The sequence below is a fragment of the Primulina eburnea genome, chromosome 18 (genome assembly GCF_022965805.1).
Source record: "Primulina eburnea isolate SZY01 chromosome 18, ASM2296580v1, whole genome shotgun sequence".
Lineage (NCBI taxonomy): Eukaryota > Viridiplantae > Streptophyta > Magnoliopsida > Lamiales > Gesneriaceae > Primulina > Primulina eburnea.
Window position 1 is genome coordinate 18,703,077 of NC_133118.1, and position 22,381 is coordinate 18,725,457.

At 38.1% G+C, this 22,381-nt stretch overlaps 1 protein-coding gene across 2 annotated transcripts in view; it reads left to right on the plus strand.

Moving 5' to 3' along the window:
• Window positions 1-20,144, plus strand: part of LOC140820242 (uncharacterized) — a 47,219-nt gene extending 27,075 nt beyond the window's left edge. For both annotated transcript variants that reach the window (XM_073180578.1, XM_073180579.1), the window contains one exon: window positions 19,893-20,144. In XM_073180578.1, coding sequence (XP_073036679.1) covers window positions 19,893-19,930 — 38 coding nt within the window. In that variant the 3' untranslated portion in view covers window positions 19,931-20,144. The remainder of the gene's footprint in view (window positions 1-19,892) is intronic.
• The last annotated feature ends 2,237 nt before the right edge of the window (window positions 20,145-22,381 follow it).

The window sequence follows — 22,381 nt, forward strand, 5'->3', positions numbered from 1 at the left end:
TTTTCAATGCATGAAAGAATGGTGGTGACACTGTCTGTTGAATATCCTCTTCGCAGGTTATGGGTTCCACTTCCTTACCCTTTGAAGTTGATTTATCATCATCTTCACAAGGTTCAAGAATGGATTTTTCCACAACCTTACCACTTCGAAGGGTAGTAACAGATTTTACCTGATCCATCGGTTGAGTTCCAGAAGTTCCAGTTTGTGAATGATGATCCTTGGGATTAGGCAGGGGTTGTGAAGGAAATTTACCTTTTTCATGAACATTAAGTGCAGATGCAAATTTAGCAAGAGTATCTTTCAAATCTGTCATGGTTTGAGCAGTTTGAGTATTGATAGACTCTTGCTTTGCAATGAAAGAATTCAATATATCTTTTAAACTCCTTTTAGGTGGAGGAACATAAGGTGCATAATTTTGAAAATTTTGTTGATTTTGGAAATGTGGTTGTGAAAATTGTGCAACATTATCATTTCTCCAACTAAAATTTGAATGATTTCGCCAACCTGGATTGTAATTTGAGAAAATGTTTCAAAATTTGGCCTTTTGAAATTGTTTAAAACATTGGCTTGTTAATGGAGACATTCTTTAAAAGAAGACAAACTGGGACAATATTTTGTAGAATGATCACTTGTATCACAGATGTGACACGCAATTTCTTGAACAGATTTTAATTGAACATTCTTTTTCAATTCAAGTGCCTCAACTTTTCTTGCCAAAGAGGTAAATCTGGCTTGGAGATCATGTTCATCCTTGAGAGTGTACATACCTCCACCAGATGTGGGAGATTTAATCTTGTTTGATGGTTCAATTATACCTACCGTGTCCCAATTTTGAGCATTTTCTGCTAATGAATCGATATACTCAATTGCCTTGTTTGGATCTTTATCTTCAAATGTTCCATTACACATAAATTCAACCATTTGCCTATCTTTAGGTGTTAAGCCTTCATAAAATTGAGAAACAACTCTCCAAATTTCAAAACCATTATGTGGACAAAGATTAATCAATTCTTTGTATCTATCCTAATACTGATAAAAAGTTTCTCCTTGTTTTTGAGTGAAAGCGATGATTTGCCTTTTGAAAGAATTTGTTCTATGAGATGGAAAATTTTTTTCAAAAATTGTTGTTGCAATTCATCCCAAGTTCAAATGGATCCCGATCTAAGATTTTGTAGCTAAGTTTTATCTTTATTTTTTAAAGAAAAAGGAAAAAAGCTTAAGTCGAATGGTGTTCATGCTACAATTTAGATCATTATATGTGCTGCACACTTCTTCAAACTCTCGTAAATGCATGTATGGATTTTCAGAATCTAAGCCATGAAAATTGGGTAAAAGTTGGATAATACCAGGCTTAAAATTGAAATGAGATGCGTCAGGGGGAAAAACTAGACATGAAGGTGCACTAGTACGTGTAGGATTCATGTGATCTCTAAGTGTTCTTCGTCTATCATGATCGTGTTGAGATTGAATTTCATCTTCATTTTCTTGGATTGGTTCTTCCGCCATGTTTTGTAAAAATAAAGGGTTATTTCGAATGAGTCGACCACTAAGTTTACGTGACCAAATGCTCATGCAAATGCAAATGCAAAAGAATAAAAACACAAAAAAGCAATAAAAATTCAAATAAAGAAAAATAAACTATAAACAAAATTAAATAGTCTTGAAATTAAATTACACTTCCCCGGCAACGGCGTCAAAAACTTGTTGCTACTTTGATTGTTGCACTCCCAAGAGCAGGTTGTCCACAAGTAATATAATTCGATGAGTTCGAATATCGTATCCACGAGGAAGCTAAGGTAATTACAAGTCCACTACAATGTCTTTTTATTTATTTTTTCTTTTAGTTATTTGAATCTTTAATTGGTAATTTTTAATTGTTCAAATTTTAATTTAAGTATTTGAGATTAAAGGATCCACTCTTGGTATTTTAATAAAGTTAACATTAACGAACATTATTAAAATCCACTTAATAAAATGGTTCCAATATATTAAATAATCATATTTATATTATGTTATATATTATTATCTCATAAGTATATAATATATACCAAAACTTATATATGTGGTCAAGTATTTATTGTGCTATATATATTTGTAAACACTAAATCAAGGTTTCCACTTTAAATGGTTGGTAAAACCAAAGAAACATTTAAATGGTACCAATAAATTAATACTATAATATATTAATATATAGTAAATCAAGGTTCCCACATTAAATGGTTGGTAAAACCAAACGAACATTTAAATGGTTCCAATAATTTTATATTATAATATATTCATATATAATAAATCAAGGCATCCACTTTAAATGGTTGGTAATACCAAACTAACATTTAAATGGTTCCAAGAATTTAGTGTAACATATAGCAACAATAAATCAAAACTCCTACTTATAAGTAGAGTATAAAAATGCTTAAAGAAATAAATATAACATAAACAATAAATAATGATTAAATAATATAAAACATAGATTCTTACCTTTTAATAACCTTATTATCATGCCAAGAGTTTCACCTTATCATCTCAACTTTAGGAAGTTAGCTATTCATTATTCAAAGTGTAAAACTTTGAATATGAAATTAACAAGCTAATTTTATTTAAATGAAGAAATAAAGAAAAAATATATAGAGAAATATTATGAACTCAAAGGTTTGTTCATAGAATGAGGGATATCTCAATACATTACAATGCACCCTTATTTATGGCCAAATTTGGGGAGACAACCAAAAATAAAATATTATTTTTAACACATAAGTCTTCATTGGTGTTCCAAGATATTATATTATATTACACATCACTTTTGAAAATCTTCATCTCCGAATTTGCTTCTTCACATAAAAAGAAACATGTGGATAATTGAGTTGTCTAGTTGTGGTATTTTTTTCAAACCATTTGACCAAGTAATTTGAGAGATATAGTCAAAATACTAGAGCATGGTAAAACTGTCACTCATTTGGTAACTTTATTTGTTGCTTAATTTGATCCCAATTGTGAGAGGATTTTTATCTCATGCTTGCCACCAATATTGTAGAATTAACATCAACTTTTTACATGTCCAAGAATCATCTTAATCTCATTTGCAACGCCAGGTTTATTCTTGTTTTATCGAACCTGTAAAAAATAGTAAAAACTTGTAATTACACAACAACTTATATTTTATACAATTTATTATAAAACATATAATATTTAAACATTTAATAAAACAAAAACTATATATTTATATTATAAAACATTTAATTAATGTACAATTTTTATGTTTATCATTATTTAATTATATTACGTGCAAAATATTCATTTTTGAGATTTATGTGATATTGCTTGTGGTCACTTACTATCATGGGATTATTACTTCACCCGGTCGCCAGTTACCGGTCAGTTCAGTTTGGTACCACGCCAGTTACCGGTCAGTTAAGCTTGGTACCACCCGGTCGCTAGTTACTGGTCAGTTCAGGGGTCACTTGCGTTGTAAGGCTCGAGAATTATCCGTGTCATCGATGTGAGAGTTGAAGAGGATTATGCATGACATGAAAAATATGAGTTTGAGCAAGCATGGCCGAGACAAGACCGCACCTGCGGTATTAACATCACCGCACCCGCGGTGTAATGCCAGAAAAATGAGATTTGGGCGAGGCCACACCGCACCCGCGGTGTTAACATGACCGCACCCGCGGTCATGGCTCTTGAAAAATTAATGAGGCTGCCGAGGCACGAGCGCACCCGCACTGTTGTTCACGCCGCACCCGCGGTCTGCATGCGAAGTGCCACCTTTGAATTGTACGATGACACATGGCAGGTTGTATATATATTTGGCAATGAAACCTCACTTCTTCCCTTTCAGCAAGAAAGAACCGAGACAAGCCATCAAATTCCTTCAAGCTTTTGCATATTAGAATTTAGATTGTGCAACAATTTGCCATCCGATTTTAAATCCGAGTAGAGATTCGTGTTCCTCTTGACAAGGGCTACGAAAGGACGTAAGTTCCTTATATTTTCAGCATGTTTCGAAATATACTTGTTGGGGAAATTCAGATTTGAGTTAGAATATGTGTTCTTGATATCTTGAGCTTGTTATATTTACTATCGGATTAATTTTCGGATATCGTATGCTTTTGTTCGAAATTCCAGCATGTGTTATGTGAAGATTTTACAGATTCTAGCTGGTGGATTGATGCTTAGATGAGATTATGAGTTGTTGGGATTGATTATGATATTGTTGTGGTGAGATTGTATTATCGGTATTGAAGAAATACGTCGTTATGCCGTCGATTTGATACCAAATGTGATTCTTGAGTTGTACAAGATGGTTGAGTTGTTTGATATATATAGCACATTCATTATCCCATTTCAGATTAATCTTGGCAGAGTTGACATTCCGACTTTGAGACTTCGACCGAAGATTCGACAAGAAAGGTATAATTCATGTGGTCTTGGGATTGCACAACTCGATTCAGATTTGATACGAGTTTCCCTAAATCACATACTAGATTGTTATTACATTGATTATGTAATGTTTCGTTTATTGATTTATATTCGAGTCTTGAGATAGGAGATGTTGGCAGATTTGCCAAAACTAGACGTTTCGGTGTATCGACGCATAGGAGCAGATTTGCTATATGTGTAGACCCTCGATACAGAGTTGACCGAAGTCTAGGAATAAGACGTACCGTTGCCCCGAGTGGTTGGGTAGGTGACAGACCGTCTTATTCACACCGGGATCCCTAGATTAGAAATGAGTCGAGTCAAGATTTAAATGTTGAATACAGATTTGTATTCTTCTACATGTTTAGATTTACATGCATGTTACTTGATATATATGCTATGCTTTGTACATGATTATTACATTGCATGCATCCATGTTTTATACTGGGATATGTTCTCACCGGAGTTATCCGGCTGTTGTCGTGTCTGTATGTGTGCATGGCAACAGGTGGGGCAGGATCAGGGTCACGACGAGAAAGAGAGAGTTGATAGCGTGGAGATCTCGGGCGTGGAAGATTCCTAGTGTTTCCTACTGGACTTGTAGCACTTATGTTTGTAGTTTTTATTGAACACTAGTGTATGTTTGTACGCACAGACTTGTATGTACATTACGTTGTTTAATTTCTATTGAGACATGTGATGCTTTCGTTAATACATTTGAATTAAAGTTAAAAGCAAATTTTTGACCCACATTTTCGAACAAAGATCCAATTAAATCCCAAAAGAATTGAGTTAGAGCCCGGGTCCCCACAACAGGTGGTATCAGAGCAGTAGGTTCTGTAGACTGAGATAGAATAGAATGAGCGGGGTAGATCGAGTCATCTTCCTTGCTTTTGAGATGCTAGCATGATTTATTGCTTTCCCTACTATATGTTGTTGTATTATCTGAATTGATTTACAGAATTTCAAGCCTGAATCAGAACCGATTCTCGATCAGAGGTATATGATCAGAGGAGGGCTGAGACAGATGATATTGATTGTGTACTAATCAGTTGTATGATCAGATTTATGCCGCCTAGACGAGTGCCACAGCCAGAGCAGGGTAGCACGTCCGGTGCACAGATGGATGTTACCGCTACGCCGATGGAGACCTTATTGAAGAGATTTCAGTCTTTCCATCCGCCTACCCTGAAGGGCACAGAGAGTGCAGTAGAGTGCGAGAGCTGGCTTGATGATATCGAGATGTTATTTGAGTCTTTGGCCTATACTGATGAGCGACGTGTGAAACTGATAGGGCATCAGATGCAAGAGGTTGCCAAGAGCTGGTGTGAAACGTCCTCATCTCTTATTGCTTTAAAAGTACTAGAAATTTTTTTTTTTTTAAAATCTCTCACATTTTCGGTCATTGCATGCACATGCACATAAAAATAATCTTGCACCATTTTAAAGTAAATCATCCAACTAGTATTTGAAAATTGAAAGGGAATAGTCAACCCAGAAATCGTAAAACGTTTTACCAAACCTAAAAAGCAATAAATATTGAAAAATGTAGCCCATACTAAACTCTCCAAAAACCTCTCAAAAGCATAAATAAATAGTCTTAAAATCTTTAAAAGAAATCATAAAGCGTAATGCGGAAAATAATGCGCTGGTCCTCGGGTTGTGTGCGCCATCAGTCCAGTAGTATCACTCATCAAGACCTTCCTCAGAACCACCTGCATCCATCACACCTAGTGAGTCTAAAGACTCAACACACCATAATCTTTATAACGAGTAATACATAATACAGTTAACATATAACGGTGAAAAATACTTGTACTTAAAATATCGTTTTCATGAAGATGCATAAACTTTAAACATAAACGTTTTCGTAAACATTTTCATGATGCATAAAAACATTTTCAAAAGGCATAAACATATCACTTAAACATATTCATATTCATGTCCATATTCGTATCCATATTCATATTCGTATTCATGTTCATGTTCGTGTTTGTTGAATTCAGATCGATGATTGTGACTTTCATATACGTGTTAGGCGATGGATCCATCTACATGTAACCACAGTACTGGGCGGCGGGGGACACCAGCAACACTCTCACCGGTCAACTGGGCCCTGGCCTTACGTAATATCATGTCATCATATACATATACATATCCGTGTCCGAGGAAATACGATCGTCGGGCTCCCACTGGGACCATAACCCTCACGATATCCCCAACATATCATCGTGTTAGTCACAATCCTTTCACATCCTTCAACATGTTATCATCACTTAAAAATCATACGTATAACGTTTTTCATTTTAAACCAAGCATGCAACATGTCTTTTAATTTCCATATTAAATCATAAAAATCCATAATCATTTAAAAATCATACTTTAACATATAAACTCCATAAACGTTTAAAATAAACATTTTAACATTTTAAATCATAAAAATCCATAAACTTTTAAAATCGACATTTTAACCTATTAAATCGTAAACATTTAAAATAAACATTTTGACATAAAAATCCATAACCATATAAAATAAACGTTTTAGCATATTAAAAATTAATAAACATTTAAAATAGACATTTTAGCATATTAAATCATAAAAACATCCATAAATTTAACATAATCATATTGGCATATAAAAGAGCATTCAGGGCACTGCCATGACGTTTACTAATTTCTAGGTGTAAAAAGACCGTTTTACCCCTACACTCGACATTTTACATTTTCGACTTTTTTCTTGATTTCATGACTCTAACATGTCCCAAATAATTATTTAAGCTTACGTGAATTTTTTGTGTAATTTTATTTGGTTTACAACTTAGACTTTTTCAATTTATCTTTTATTAGTGATTTTAACGGTGTTTTAATCCCGAAAAATACCAAACGTTAATATAAAATTCCTAAATTCTAAATTTAGTCTTTTTATATTATTTTAGCCCTTATGGATCACGACTCGACCCCCGTGAGTCGTTTTCCAATTTTTCTTTTTTTTAGAACTCAATTTGGCACCTAAACTTCGACCCCGAGCCAACTCCTAAATTTATCGAGTTACCCCCGAACCATATCGAGCCAAAACTTGCCCAACATATTAAAATTACCTACTGGACTCTAAGTTAGACAAGGAACCCACCCAAAACCCAAAAACGAGACAACCCAACCCGCTGCTAGTGCTGGCCGAGAAAACCTATTTGCATGGGTTCTATGTTTTGATGTCTAGACCCTAACCCAACGACCCAGCCCTTGAACCCCGGTCAAGGACACTTGCTTAGGACCCTAGTGAGTCACTCTAACCCAGGCCCAGCCCCTCCAACCCCGCCCCCGACCCCCTGGCGAAGGATGGAACAGACAGCGCTGCTGCGCGCTGTCTCTCGGCGAGAGTCCCTCCTGCACGGGACTCTTCGCTGATCACCCCAACGGGTCCTAGCCTGGCTAGGACTCCTCCTATGGCACCCCCACACCCTTGACTAGTCCTGGAACCAAGCCAAGCCTCCCCAGCCCTATCGAATCCCTGACCCGATCGCTCGAAGCTTGACAGTCCAAGTTGATTTCGAGTTCTTGACAGTTCTTGATCTTCTTGCTATATTTGTGGGGCGTGTGTGCGTCTTAGGTTAGAAGATTTATCGCCTAGTTTTCCCTAGACATCATGGCAGCCCTCACACACAATAAAATCGTGAATCCATGCATCAACAACTTGGTAATTCTCGGTGATTTGAAGCATGCACAAGAGGGGTCCCTTTTTTTTCTTTTTCGAAAATTGCTAACAGTTCATGCATCAATTAAATAAACAATACTATGGTATCATGGATGAGAAAAGGGAGATTAGAGGGTGCCTTTGCGTTATATACGCTCGAATAACCGACGACGACGAAGAACGGAGGAACGACGAGGCTAGACTCCACGTGAAAGCTCCCAACTCACGCTGCTGCCGATTTTTCTTTCCAAAATAAAGTGCCGTGTGTGTGGTGAAGGAGTGCAGCCGTGAATTGCAAAAGGGAGAGGAGAGGGGAGTTTTAAAAGTTTGAAAGTGTGTGGCCGATAGAATAAATCTAGATTTGTGGCAAGAATATACTTTAAATACTTATCTAATTTTCTAAATAGGCTTAGGCCTATTAAGCCATAAATTAAAGCCCATTTAAATTAATTAGATTTTAAATAAAATAGAAACAAGGTTTTCTTTTAAATAAAAATGTGAATTTAATAGCCGGGATGCCCGAAAGCTCGAATTTTATTTGAAAATTTAATACCGATAAAAATTACGTTCCGGCGTATAAAATCACCTCACAACCCCTATTTTTTGAAAATTACTTAAAAACATCGACCGCATTTTAAATAATTAAAAATAATTATTTAATAAAAATCTTTTACATTTTTAGCCCTCGGTCCACGTTCCTCGATCGTCACTCGAATAACCTTTAAAAGTACCATTTTATGCATGATGAAATTAAAAATCTAATTTAGCATTTAAGCATACATGTCACATAATTAATTAATGCAATGCCAACAATTAATTAAAATACCAAAGCATTTAATAATTGCGCGCATGAGGTTTACGTGAACTTTAAATTTTCGGGGCGTTACAATCTTCCCCCCTTAAATTGAATTTCGTCCTCGAAATTCGCTTATCCTTAATAACCCAAAGTTTAGACTTAGTTCTATTATCCCAAAAATCCATGCTTCCACTGCGCTTACTCTGATAAACTTAATTTCTAAAATATCCTTACGTCTTCTTGATCCCAAATAAATTTTCTTCTTAAATCCTTATTTTCAAATCACAACTTAAAAAGACCCAAATACTTGGTGCTATTACTATTATAACCTCGAATTTAAATTTTTCTTACGATTCCCAACATTAAAATATTAATAACCAAGCTTATCGTATATTTCTTTCCTTAATTTATACCCAAAATGTTTGTCGACTTATCCAATTTCGATCTTAAAATCCCAAACGCATCCGCTAACGCTTAAATTTTCAAGCCTAGTATCGATTCATCCTTAAAAACCCTTGATTAAAATTTCTTATAATACTGAAACCAAGATATCCTAAGGTTCAACATATTCTTAAAAGTCTAAATCCTCAAAATTCTTATCGTTTAAACCATTTAATTATCGCTTAATGTTAAACTAGTCCCCAAATTCCTTAATAATTGCAAAAATAAATTCTCAAGTTCCTCAAAAATTATCTTAATTGGTCCTTAATTTCCAAAAATCCTACAGTTAACCCATAAATTCTCGGTATTCTTAATTTTCTTCTACAGGTTTCCCATAACATAAATTTCGAAAAATTAAACTTATTTACCCAAAAAAAAATCAATTTCTATAACCGATATTACTTTTCATCAAAACTTAATATCCCAATTTATCTATTTTCTTATTCCTAAAGTCGTTGTAATCCTTGAATAATTATTCCTTACGTCTAATTCCCAAAAATTAATTCGACTAGTAACTATGAATCATAAATATTTTCTTAAAGAATCTACGAATCCCAAAATTATTCATAAAATTCTCGATTAACTTATAGCCCAAAAAGTATAACGTCAATTCTAAAACCCAAAAATCAATATCGTCCAATTCCACCACAAACCAACATGCGTTAAAATAAAATAATTTTTCATTTCATATCGTATCACGAATAAAAATTCTAAAGCATATAAATCATATATTATCATAACGCTATTAAACATGAGGCGTAAACACTTAATTCGTTTAATCATGTAGGTAACAACATATAAATCATATAAAGCATGTAAACTTACAAATTGAGGCTTGACGACTGATCTTCCCGGCGCTGATGGTGGCACAACCCTTTACAGAACCATTGCTCTGATACCAACTGAAACGTCCTCATCTCTTATTGCTTTAAAAGTACTAAAAAAATTTTTTTTTTTAAAAATCTCTCACATTTTCGGTCATTGCATGCACATGCACATAAAAATAATCTTGCACCATTTTAAAGTAAATCATCCAACTAGTATTTGAAAATTGAAAGGGAATAGTCAACCCAGAAATCGTAAAACGTTTTACCAAACCTAAAAAGCAATAAATATTGAAAAATGTAGCCCATACTAAACTCTCCAAAAACCTCTCAAAAGCATAAATAAATAGTCTTAAAATCTTTAAAAGAAATCATAAAGCGTAATGCGGAAAATAATGCGCTGGTCCTCGGGTTGTGTGCGCCATCAGTCCAGTAGTATCACTCATCAAGACCTTCCTCAGAACCACCTGCATCCATCACACCTAGTGAGTCTAAAGACTCAACACACCATAATCTTTATAACGAGTAATACATAATACAGTTAACATATAACGGTGAAAAATACTTGTACTTAAAATATCGTTTTCATGAAGATGCATAAACTTTAAACATAAACGTTTTCGTAAACATTTTCATGATGCATAAAAACATTTTCAAAAGGCATAAACATATCACTTAAACATATTCATATTCATGTCCATATTCGTATCCATATTCATATTCGTATTCATGTTCATGTTCGTGTTTGTTGAATTCAGATCGATGATTGTGACTTTCATATACGTGTTAGGCGATGGATCCATCTACATGTAACCACAGTACTGGGCGGCGGGGGACACCAGCAACACTCTCACCGGTCAACTGGGCCCTGGCCTTACGTAATATCATGTCATCATATACATATACATATCCGTGTCCGAGGAAATACGATCGTCGGGCTCCCACTGGGACCATAACCCTCACGATATCCCCAACATATCATCGTGTTAGTCACAATCCTTTCACATCCTTCAACATGTTATCATCACTTAAAAATCATACGTATAACGTTTTTCATTTTAAACCAAGCATGCAACATGTCTTTTAATTTCCATATTAAATCATAAAAATCCATAATCATTTAAAAATCATACTTTAACATATAAACTCCATAAACGTTTAAAATAAACATTTTAACATTTTAAATCATAAAAATCCATAAACTTTTAAAATCGACATTTTAACCTATTAAATCGTAAACATTTAAAATAAACATTTTGACATAAAAATCCATAACCATATAAAATAAACGTTTTAGCATATTAAAAATTAATAAACATTTAAAATAGACATTTTAGCATATTAAATCATAAAAACATCCATAAACATTTAACATAATCATATTGGCATATAAAAGAGCATTCAGGGCACTGCCATGACGTTTACTAATTTCTAGGTGTAAAAAGACCGTTTTACCCCTACACTCGACATTTTACATTTTCGACTTTTTTCTTGATTTCATGACTCTAACATGTCCCAAATAATTATTTAAGCTTACGTGAATTTTTTGTGTAATTTTATTTGGTTTACAACTTAGACTTTTTCAATTTATCTTTTATTAGTGATTTTAACGGTGTTTTAATCCCGAAAAATACCAAACGTTAATATAAAATTCCTAAATTCTAAATTTAGTCTTTTTATATTATTTTAGCCCTTATGGATCACGACTCGACCCCCGTGAGTCGTTTTCCAATTTTTCTTTTTTTTAGAACTCAATTTGGCACCTAAACTTCGACCCCGAGCCAACTCCTAAATTTATCGAGTTACCCCCGAACCATATCGAGCCAAAACTTGCCCAACATATTAAAATTACCTACTGGACTCTAAGTTAGACAAGGAACCCACCCAAAACCCAAAAACGAGACAACCCAACCCGCTGCTAGTGCTGGCCGAGAAAACCTATTTGCATGGGTTCTATGTTTTGATGTCTAGACCCTAACCCAACGACCCAGCCCTTGAACCCCGGTCAAGGACACTTGCTTAGGACCCTAGTGAGTCACTCTAACCCAGGCCCAGCCCCTCCAACCCCGCCCCCGACCCCCTGGCGAAGGATGGAACAGACAGCGCTGCTGCGCGCTGTCTCTCGGCGAGAGTCCCTCCTGCACGGGACTCTTCGCTGATCACCCCAACGGGTCCTAGCCTGGCTAGGACTCCTCCTATGGCACCCCCACACCCTTGACTAGTCCTGGAACCAAGCCAAGCCTCCCCAGCCCTATCGAATCCCTGACCCGATCGCTCGAAGCTTGACAGTCCAAGTTGATTTCGAGTTCTTGACAGTTCTTGATCTTCTTGCTATATTTGTGGGGCGTGTGTGCGTCTTAGGTTAGAAGATTTATCGCCTAGTTTTCCCTAGACATCATGGCAGCCCTCACACACAATAAAATCGTGAATCCATGCATCAACAACTTGGTAATTCTCGGTGATTTGAAGCATGCACAAGAGGGGTCCCTTTTTTTTCTTTTTCGAAAATTGCTAACAGTTCATGCATCAATTAAATAAACAATACTATGGTATCATGGATGAGAAAAGGGAGATTAGAGGGTGCCTTTGCGTTATATACGCTCGAATAACCGACGACGACGAAGAACGGAGGAACGACGAGGCTAGACTCCACGTGAAAGCTCCCAACTCACGCTGCTGCCGATTTTTCTTTCCAAAATAAAGTGCCGTGTGTGTGGTGAAGGAGTGCAGCCGTGAATTGCAAAAGGGAGAGGAGAGGGGAGTTTTAAAAGTTTGAAAGTGTGTGGCCGATAGAATAAATCTAGATTTGTGGCAAGAATATACTTTAAATACTTATCTAATTTTCTAAATAGGCTTAGGCCTATTAAGCCATAAATTAAAGCCCATTTAAATTAATTAGATTTTAAATAAAATAGAAACAAGGTTTTCTTTTAAATAAAAATGTGAATTTAATAGCCGGGATGCCCGAAAGCTCGAATTTTATTTGAAAATTTAATACCGATAAAAATTACGTTCCGGCGTATAAAATCACCTCACAACCCCTATTTTTTGAAAATTACTTAAAAACATCGACCGCATTTTAAATAATTAAAAATAATTATTTAATAAAAATCTTTTACATTTTTAGCGCTCGGTCCACGTTCCTCGATCGTCACTCGAATAACCTTTAAAAGTACCATTTTATGCATGATGAAATTAAAAATCTAATTTAGCATTTAAGCATACATGTCACATAATTAATTAATGCAATGCCAACAATTAATTAAAATACCAAAGCATTTAATAATTGCGCGCATGAGGTTTACGTGAACTTTAAATTTTTGGGGCGTTACATGGTGGTTGACGACGAAGAGAGCCTTGGAGCACCGAGGCATTGACATCACGTGGAAAGTCTTCAAGGATGAGTTCTATAAGCGCTTCTTCCCCGTCTCCTACCGAAAAGATAAGGGAGCTGAATTTGCGAATCTGAGACAGGGACAGTGGAACATCGAGGAGTATGTCGCTAAATTTTCTGCTTTGCTACGATTTGCACCGCATGTGGCCGGGAACGACGAGGCAGTGGCCGATCAGTTAATCAACGGATTGAATCCGGATGTTTTTACGTTGGTGAACACGGGACGGCCTAACACTTTTTCAAAGGCACTGAACCGAGCAAAGGGAGCAGAGGCTGGCTTGATCAGGCATCAAGGAGCTTCCTACGGTGTTCAGGGGCAGAGACCGCCACAGTCCACGACCGTACAGTTTCCACCACCTCCTCCTCGTTTTGACAGTGGAGCTAGTGGTAGTGGCAAGAAGGAATTTCTGAAAGCTAAGGGCAAACAGTTTAAGAAATCTGGGAGCAGTTCATCGAGTTCGAGTGGATCTCGACAGAGAGGTCAGGGGTCAGATTATAGTGGCGCATACTGTGGTTCATGCGGAGGGCGACATGCCACGGAGCAGTGTCAAGGAGTTTTGGGACGCTGCAACATCTGCAGACAGCAGGGGCATTTCGCCAGAGTGTGCACACAGAGGAGTTCTCAGCGATTCCAGAGTGCAGGATCGTCTGCACCAGCGCCACAGATGGAGAGACAGGCATCTTCTGTACACTCCTTTCAGCCACCCTCCACACAGACCCAACAGAGACCAGGAGGTAGTCAGACCGTGAGTCAGCCTCCCAGACAGCAGGCACGTGTTTTTGCCCTGACAGAGGAGCAGGCGCAGGAGGCGCCAGATGACGTCATTGCAGGTAGCTGTTTTCTTTGCGGTTATCCTGCATATGTGTTGATTGACACAGGTGCATCTCATACATTCATCTCTGAACATTTTGCATTGAGACATGCATTACCTGTGGAGTCGATGTCTACAGTAGTGTCTATAGCTTCTCCGTTGGGAAGTGGTTTGATATCTGTGACTACTGTTAGGCACTGCATGCTTCAGTTTGAGGGGCATGAGATTGATCTTGATTGTGTAGTACTTGGTCTAGCTGATTTTGATTGTATAGTTGGTATAGACATGTTGACCAAGTACAGGGCCACTGTAGATTGTTTCCACAAGATTGTCAGATTCAGACCTGAAATGACAAATGAGTGGAAATTCTACGGCAAGGGTTCCAGATCTCGGATTCCCTTAGTATCTGCTCTGACTATGAGTAGATTGCTTCAGAGAGGAGCAGAGGGCTTTCTCGTATATTCAGTAGATCTACTGAAGTCGAGCCCAGCATTGACAGATCTGCCAGTGGTTTGCGAGTTTGCAGATGTTTTTCCTGACGAGATTCCAGGGTTGCCTCTGGTTCGAGAGGTTGATTTCAGCATAGATCTTATGCCCGGTTCTGTTCCTATTTCGAGAGCTCCGTATAGGATGGCGCCGATAGAGCTGAAAGAGTTGAAAGCACAGTTGGAGGATCTTTTGTCCAAGGGATATATCAGACCTAGTGTATCTCCTTGGGGTGCTCCGGTGCTTTTCGTTAGAAAGAAAGATGGCTCGATGCGATTGTGTATTGATTACAGGCAGTTGAATAAGGCAACAGTGAAGAACAAGTATCCTTTGCCTCGCATCGACGTCTTGTTTGATCAGCTACAGGGATCTTCTGTATACTCGAAGATTGATTTGAGATCAGGGTATCATAAGCTCCGAGTTAGAGACGTTGATATTCCGAAGACTGCATTCCGAACCAGGTATGGACATTACGAGTTTATTGTTATGCCTTTCGGTTTGACGAATGCACCAGCGGTATTTATGAGTTTGATGAACCACATTTTTCAGAGATATTTAGATGACTTTGTGATTGTGTTTATTGACGACATTTTGATGTATTCGAAGAGTTTGACTGAGCATGCAGATCACCTGAGGATTGTATTGAAGACTTTGAGAAATGAGCAGTTATATGCCAAACTGTCCAAGTGTGAATTCTGGCTGCGACAGGTTGTCTTCTTAGGGCATATTATATCTGGAGAGGGTATTGCAGTAGATCCAAGTAAAGCTGAAGCTGTTATCAGTTGGCCGAGACCGACTTCTGTGCCAGAGATACGCAGTTTCATGGGTCTAGCCGGGTATTATCGACGTTTTATTCGAGACTTCTCCAGTATAGCGAAGCCTATCACACAGTTGACCCAGAAGAATATGCCATTTGTCTTGTCCGAGGATTGTGAAGCCAGTTTTGTAGAGTTGAAGAAGAGGCTGACTAGTGCGCCTGTCTTGACGATTCCTACCGGTACAGGTGCGTTCGTTGTATATTGTGATGCATCTCACAGAGGGCTAGGATGTGTTCTTATGCAGCGTGGACACGTGATAGCGTACGCCTCTAGACAGCTAAAGCCGCACGAGACTCGTTATCCGATTCATGATCTTGAATTGGCGGCGATTGTTTTTGCACTCAAGATCTGGTTTCATTATCTGTATGGCGAGAAGTTTGAGATTTATTCCGATCATAAGAGCCTGAAGTATCTCTTTTCTCAGTCAGAGTTGAATATGAGGCAGCGACGATGGCTTGATCTGCTGAAAGATTTTGATTGCGAGATCAAGTACCATCCAGGAAAGTCAAATGCAGCGGCAGACGCTTTGAGTCGAAAGGTATGTGCTCTTTCCTTGTCGACTGTAGGTGTATCGAATTTAGTAGAAGATTGTTGCTTGTCTGGATTGACATTTGATACAGAGAGTAGACCGTTGCGACTTGCTGCGATTCAGATTGAGCCAGACTTGATTATGAGGATCAAAGAAGCGCAGAGAACCGATCCGAGTGTGCAGAGATCAATTGATATGGTCAGAGCTGGACATATTTCAGAATATCAGGTAAGAGATTCTGTTCTGTATGTGAATAACCGTCTAGTGGTGCCAAATGTTTCAGATTTAAAACGACAGATTATGTCAGAGGCACACTGTAGTCGGTTCAGCATTCATCCTGGAGGCAGAAAGATGTACAATGACTTGAAGACGCAATTCTGGTGGAAGCAGATGAAGACAGATATTGCAGAATTTGTGTCTAGATGTTTGAATTGCCAACAGGTGAAAGCAGAGAGGAAGAAGCCCGGAGGTTTACTTCAGAGTTTGTCTGTTCCTGAATGGAAATGGGACCACATTTCCATGGATTTCGTGACGAAGTTACCTCGATCTTCCCGGGGTTGTGATTCGATTTGGGTCATCATTGACAGATTGACCAAATCTGCCTGTTTCATTCCGTACAGGATGACCTATCGACACGATCAGATGGCAGAGTTGTATGTCAGAGAGGTCGTCAGATTGCATGGTGTGCCGAAGTCAATTGTATCAGACCGTGATCCACGATTTACTTCTCACTTCTGGCACAGTTTGCAGCAGGCTTTGGGTACGACTTTACACCTAAGCACTGCTTATCATCCCCAGACGGACGGACAGTCAGAGCGGACTATCCAGACTTTAGAGGACATGCTGAGAGCTGTAGTACTAGACTTTGGTACTAATTGGCAGGATTCATTGCCGTTGTGTGAGTTTTCATACAACAACAACTATCAGACGAGCATAGAGATGGCACCGTTCGAAGCTTTGTATGGCAAGAAGTGCAGATCTCCGTTGTACTGGGATGATATATCTGAGGTACCAGAGTTGGGGCCTGATATGATTCGTTAGATGACCGAGAAAGTGAAGATCATTCAGAAGAGAATGAAGACGGCACAGGATAGGCAAGCAAAGTACGCCAATGTCAGACGCAGACCGTTAGTATTTGAGCAAGGAGACAGAGTATTTTTGAAAATTTCACCTTTCAGAGGCGTTGTCAGATTTGGAAAGCGTGGAAAATTGTCTCCTAGATACGTCGGTCCGTACAAGATCCTTGAGAAGATTGGCGATCGAGCTTACAGACTTGCTCTTCCTCCTTCACTGTCCGGTATACATGATGTTTTTCATGTATCGATGTTGCGCTGTTATATGCCAGATAGTTCTCATATCATTCAGTCTGACGAAGCCGAGTTAGACCAGACTTTGAGCTACGTTGAACAGCCGATGCAGATTCTGGATCGGAAGGAAAAGAAGCTTAGAACCAAGACTATTCCGCTTGTGAAGGTTCAGTGGAGTCGTCATGGCATCGAGGAAGCAACTTGGGAGACAGAGTCTGAGATGAGACAGAAGCATCCCGAGCTATTCCTTTGATGTGAGTCTTTCTTCCCGTTTTGATTTTTCTTCTTTTGTATATACTTGCTTGATTACTTGCTTATGAGTTCGAGGACGAACTCCCATCTAAGAGGGGGAGAAATGTAAGGCTCGAGAATTATCCGTGTCATCGATGTGAGAGTTGAAGAGGATTATGCATGACATGAAAAATGTGAGTTTGAGCAAGCATGGCCGAGACAAGACCGCACCTGCGGTATTAACATCACCGCACCCGCGGTGTAATGCCAGAAAAATGAGATTTGGGCGAGGCCACACCGCACCCGCGGTGTTAACATGACCGCACCCGCGGTCATGGCTCTTGAAAAATTAATGAGGCTGCCGAGGCACGAGCGCACCCGCGCTGTTGTTCACGCCGCACCCGCGGTCTGCATGCGAAGTGCCACCTTTGAATTGTACGATGACACATGGCAGGTTGTATATATATTTGGCAATGACACCTCACTTCTTCCCTTTCAGCAAGAAAGAACCGAGACAAGCCATCAAATTCCTTCAAGCTTTTGCATATTAGAATTTAGATTGTGCAACAATTTGCCATCCGATTTTAAATCCGAGTAGAGATTCGTGTTCCTCTTGACAAGGGCTACGAAAGGACGTAAGTTCCTTATATTTTCAGCATGTTTCGAAATATACTTGTTGGGGAAATTCAGATTTGAGTTAGAATATGTGTTCTTGATATCTTGAGCTTGTTATATTTACTATCGGATTAATTTTCGGATATCGTATGCTTTTGTTCGAAATTCCAACATGTGTTATGTGAAGATTTTACAGATTCTAGCTGGTGGATTGATGTTTAGATGAGATTATGAGTTGTTGGGATTGATTATGATATTGTTATGGTGAGATTGTATTATCGGTATTGAAGAAATACGTCGTTATGCCGTCGATTTGATACCAAATGTGATTCTTGAGTTGTACAAGATGGTTGAGTTGTGTTTTGATATATATAGCACATTCATTATCCCATTTCAGATTAATCTTGGCAGAGTTGACATTTTGACTTTGAGACTTCGACCGACGATTCGACAAGAAAGGTATAATTCATGTGGTCTTGGGATTGCACAACTCGATTCAGATTTGATACGAGTTTCCCTAAATCACATACTAGATTGTTATTACATTGATTATGTAATGTTTCGTTTATTGATTTGTATTCGAGTCTTGAGATAGGAGATGTTGGCAGATTTGCCAAAACTAGACGTTTCTGTGTATCGACGCATAGGAGCAGATTTGCTATATGTGTAGACCCTCGATACAGAGTTGACCGAAGTCTAGGAATAAGACGTACCGTTGCCCCGAGTGGTTGGGTAGGTGACAGACCGTCTTATTCACACCGGGATCCCTAGATTAGAAATGAGTCGAGTCAAGATTTAAATGTTGAATACAGATTTGTATTCTTCTACATGTTTAGATTTACATGCATGTTACTTGATATATATGCTATGCTTTGTACATGATTATTACATTGCATGCATCCATGTTTTATACTGGGATATGTTCTCACCGGAGTTATCCGGCTGTTGTCGTGTCTGTATGTGTGCATGGCAACAGGTGGGGCAGGATCAGGGTCACGACGAGGAAGAGAGAGTTGATAGCGTGGAGATCTCGGGCGTGGAAGATTCCTAGTGTTTCCTACTGGACTTGTAGCACTTATGTTTGTAGTTGTTATTGAACACTAGTGTATGTTTGTACACACAGACTTGTATGTACATTACGTTGTTTAATTTCTATTGAGACATGTGATGCTTTCGCTAATACATTTGAATTAAAGTTAAAAGCAAATTTTTGACCCACATTTTCGAACAAAGATCCAATTAAATCCCAAAAGAATTGAGTTAGAGCCCGGGTCCCCACATGCGTAGACCATAATCTCGCCAGAAAATTTTTACAAGCTATTTCATTACACGGCTCCAAGGAGCAAACATTTCAATTATGATATTTTCAGTTCAGTTATGCACGTATTATAGTTACTCATGAAATGATATTTTACGTTACACCTCAAGACATGATATTTTCACTTGCACGCGATTTTATTATTTATTTACTCGTTATTTACGATATATGCATGCTGAGTCTTTAGACTCACTAGACTTGATTGTTGTAGGTACTGATGATGTCGGGACCGAGGACGGGGACCAGTGAGCTAGCTTGGGTCGGCAGTAGTGGAACCCGAGGACCTCATTTTTTAGCATTTATTATTTTCCGAACTCAGTTTTTATCTGTTGATGGATTATTTGAAATCGATACTTTGCAAACATTAAATTCTTCCGCTGTTATTTTGAATATTAAACTTTATTTATCAGTTTATCTTATGAATGAGACATTTTAATTATTTAAAAAGAAATTTTTTAATTTTTCCGCAAATTTTCAAACACGAGTTTCGGGCCTTTACAATCACTATGGAATTCGTCCTTGGATTGCCTAGATCAGTCAGAGGCTTTAATGTCATTTGGGTTATTGCGGATCGACTCACAAAATCAGCGCACTTTTTGCCAGTGAAGACGAATTTCTCCATGACGTAGTATGTGGAGCTTTATATCAGGGAGATAGACCGTTTACATGGGTTCCCAGTTTCGATTGTGTTCGAAAGGGACACGAGGTTTACCTCGTACTTCTGGAAGAGCTTACATGCAGCAATGTGGACAAGGTTTCTGTTCAGTACAGCTTTTCACCCGCAGACAGATGGCCAGTCTGAGCGAGTGATTCAGATTTTGGAGGATTTGCTTAGAGCCTGTATGATTGATTTTCAAGGGACTTGGGAGTCTAAGATACCGCTAGTGGAGTTTACCTACAACAACAGCTTCCAATCATCTATAGGTATGGCTCCCTACGAAGATTTGTATGGAAGAAAGTGCAGGTCACCAGTTCATTGGGATGAAGTTGGTGAGAGAGCGGATCTTGGTCCAGAGATAGTTCAGCAAACTGCCGATGTGGTGGTCAAGATTCGTGACAGAATGAAGACTGCCCAAAGCCGACAAAAGAGCTATGCTGATAAGAGGAGGAGAGATCTCGAGTTTGCAGTTGGTGATAACGTATTCGTCAAGATAGCACCTATGAAGGGTGTAATGAGATTTGGGAAGGGAGGCAAGCTGAGTTCGAGGTTTATTGGGCCGTTCGAGAATTTGGATATAGTTGGGACATTAGCTTACCGTGTAGCCCTTCCGCCGAATCTGGCCGGGGTACACAACGTGTTCCACGTTTCGATGCTGAGGAAGTACCTAGCTAATCCTTCGCATGTTCTGAGTTATGAACCGTTGCAGTTGATGCACGACCTGTTTTATGAGGAAAGACCTATCCAAATCCTCGACAGACAGGAGATGAGACTTCGGAACAAAGTGACCAAGTTGGTCAAAGTCCGGTGGCTAAACCAATCAGTGGAAGAGGCCACTTGGGAGTCAGAGGTGGATATGAGACTTCGCTACCCAGAGTTGTTCGGTAAGATTTAATTTCGAGGACGAAATTTTTATAAGTGGGGGAGGAACTGTAGTGCCCAAATTCAGTACGCGTATAACCCATGCATTTATTTAATTATTAAATCATTTAACTAAATTTAAATTGATTTTAGCAATGCATGATTTATGAAAATACATTATTTTAAATTATTCTTGTTTATGTGATGCACGTTAAAATATTTTTCGAGTTTCATGTTTCAGGCTTTTATTCAAGGCGGGATTGAGGAAAAGACCCGATGACGATTTTGGCAAATAAAATGCGGTATTTTATTTTTAAAGCTAGGATGGGACATTTTAAATAATTTATTTAGTTTTAGAATTTTTAAAACCTTTAAAGGCCTAGTGCATGTGTATTCTTATTTTTATTGGGGGATTTTAATAAGTTTAATATTTGATTTATGTTTAATTATCAAGTTAATTATTTTATTAAACCAAGATTTATTTCCCCTTAATTTCCTTCTTAACTCACACACGCACACATGTTTACACACACTAAAACTCACGCTAACACACATCACACACACACATTCAGCTTTCATAATTTTAAAAGAATAGAACTAGGGTTCTTGAGTTAGACGGCAGCCGCCCCTTCCCTTGTCAATTTCCAGCAAGTTTTGATCGATTTTATTTCAAGAAAACGTGCCACGTTCGTCCCAGATCAACCTCGCTTCTATCTCCGCTTCGGTGACGTTGTTTCGGTAATGTTTGATATCAAAAAGGCACGTATAATCTCTCTTTTGCTGCGTTTATCATGTCATATTTTGCGTTGCGTTATTTTATGCGTAAAATTCATGTATGATGTTCATAGTTTGAGCGGATAATTGATTGGATCGATTTTGAAGGAAACTTTTAGATCTAAATCACGTTTTTACTGTTCTAGTTAAAACTGCTAATTTTCGGTCAAGATTTTGAGAAACCTTTCAATACAAAAAACGTAGAACTTTTCGATACCTTCGATTTGATATAAGATTCGAGATTTTGTGAACGAAAATTGAGTGAGTTATGGCGTTTTTCGTGGGACTGCTCAAATTGAGACTTTTACGTAAATTGTGTTCTTGAAGTTATTTGTTGCAGGTTTCGTTGGGGATCAACGGGTGATCGTTGCTGCATATAGGTATATTGGTAATGATGTTTGGATTAT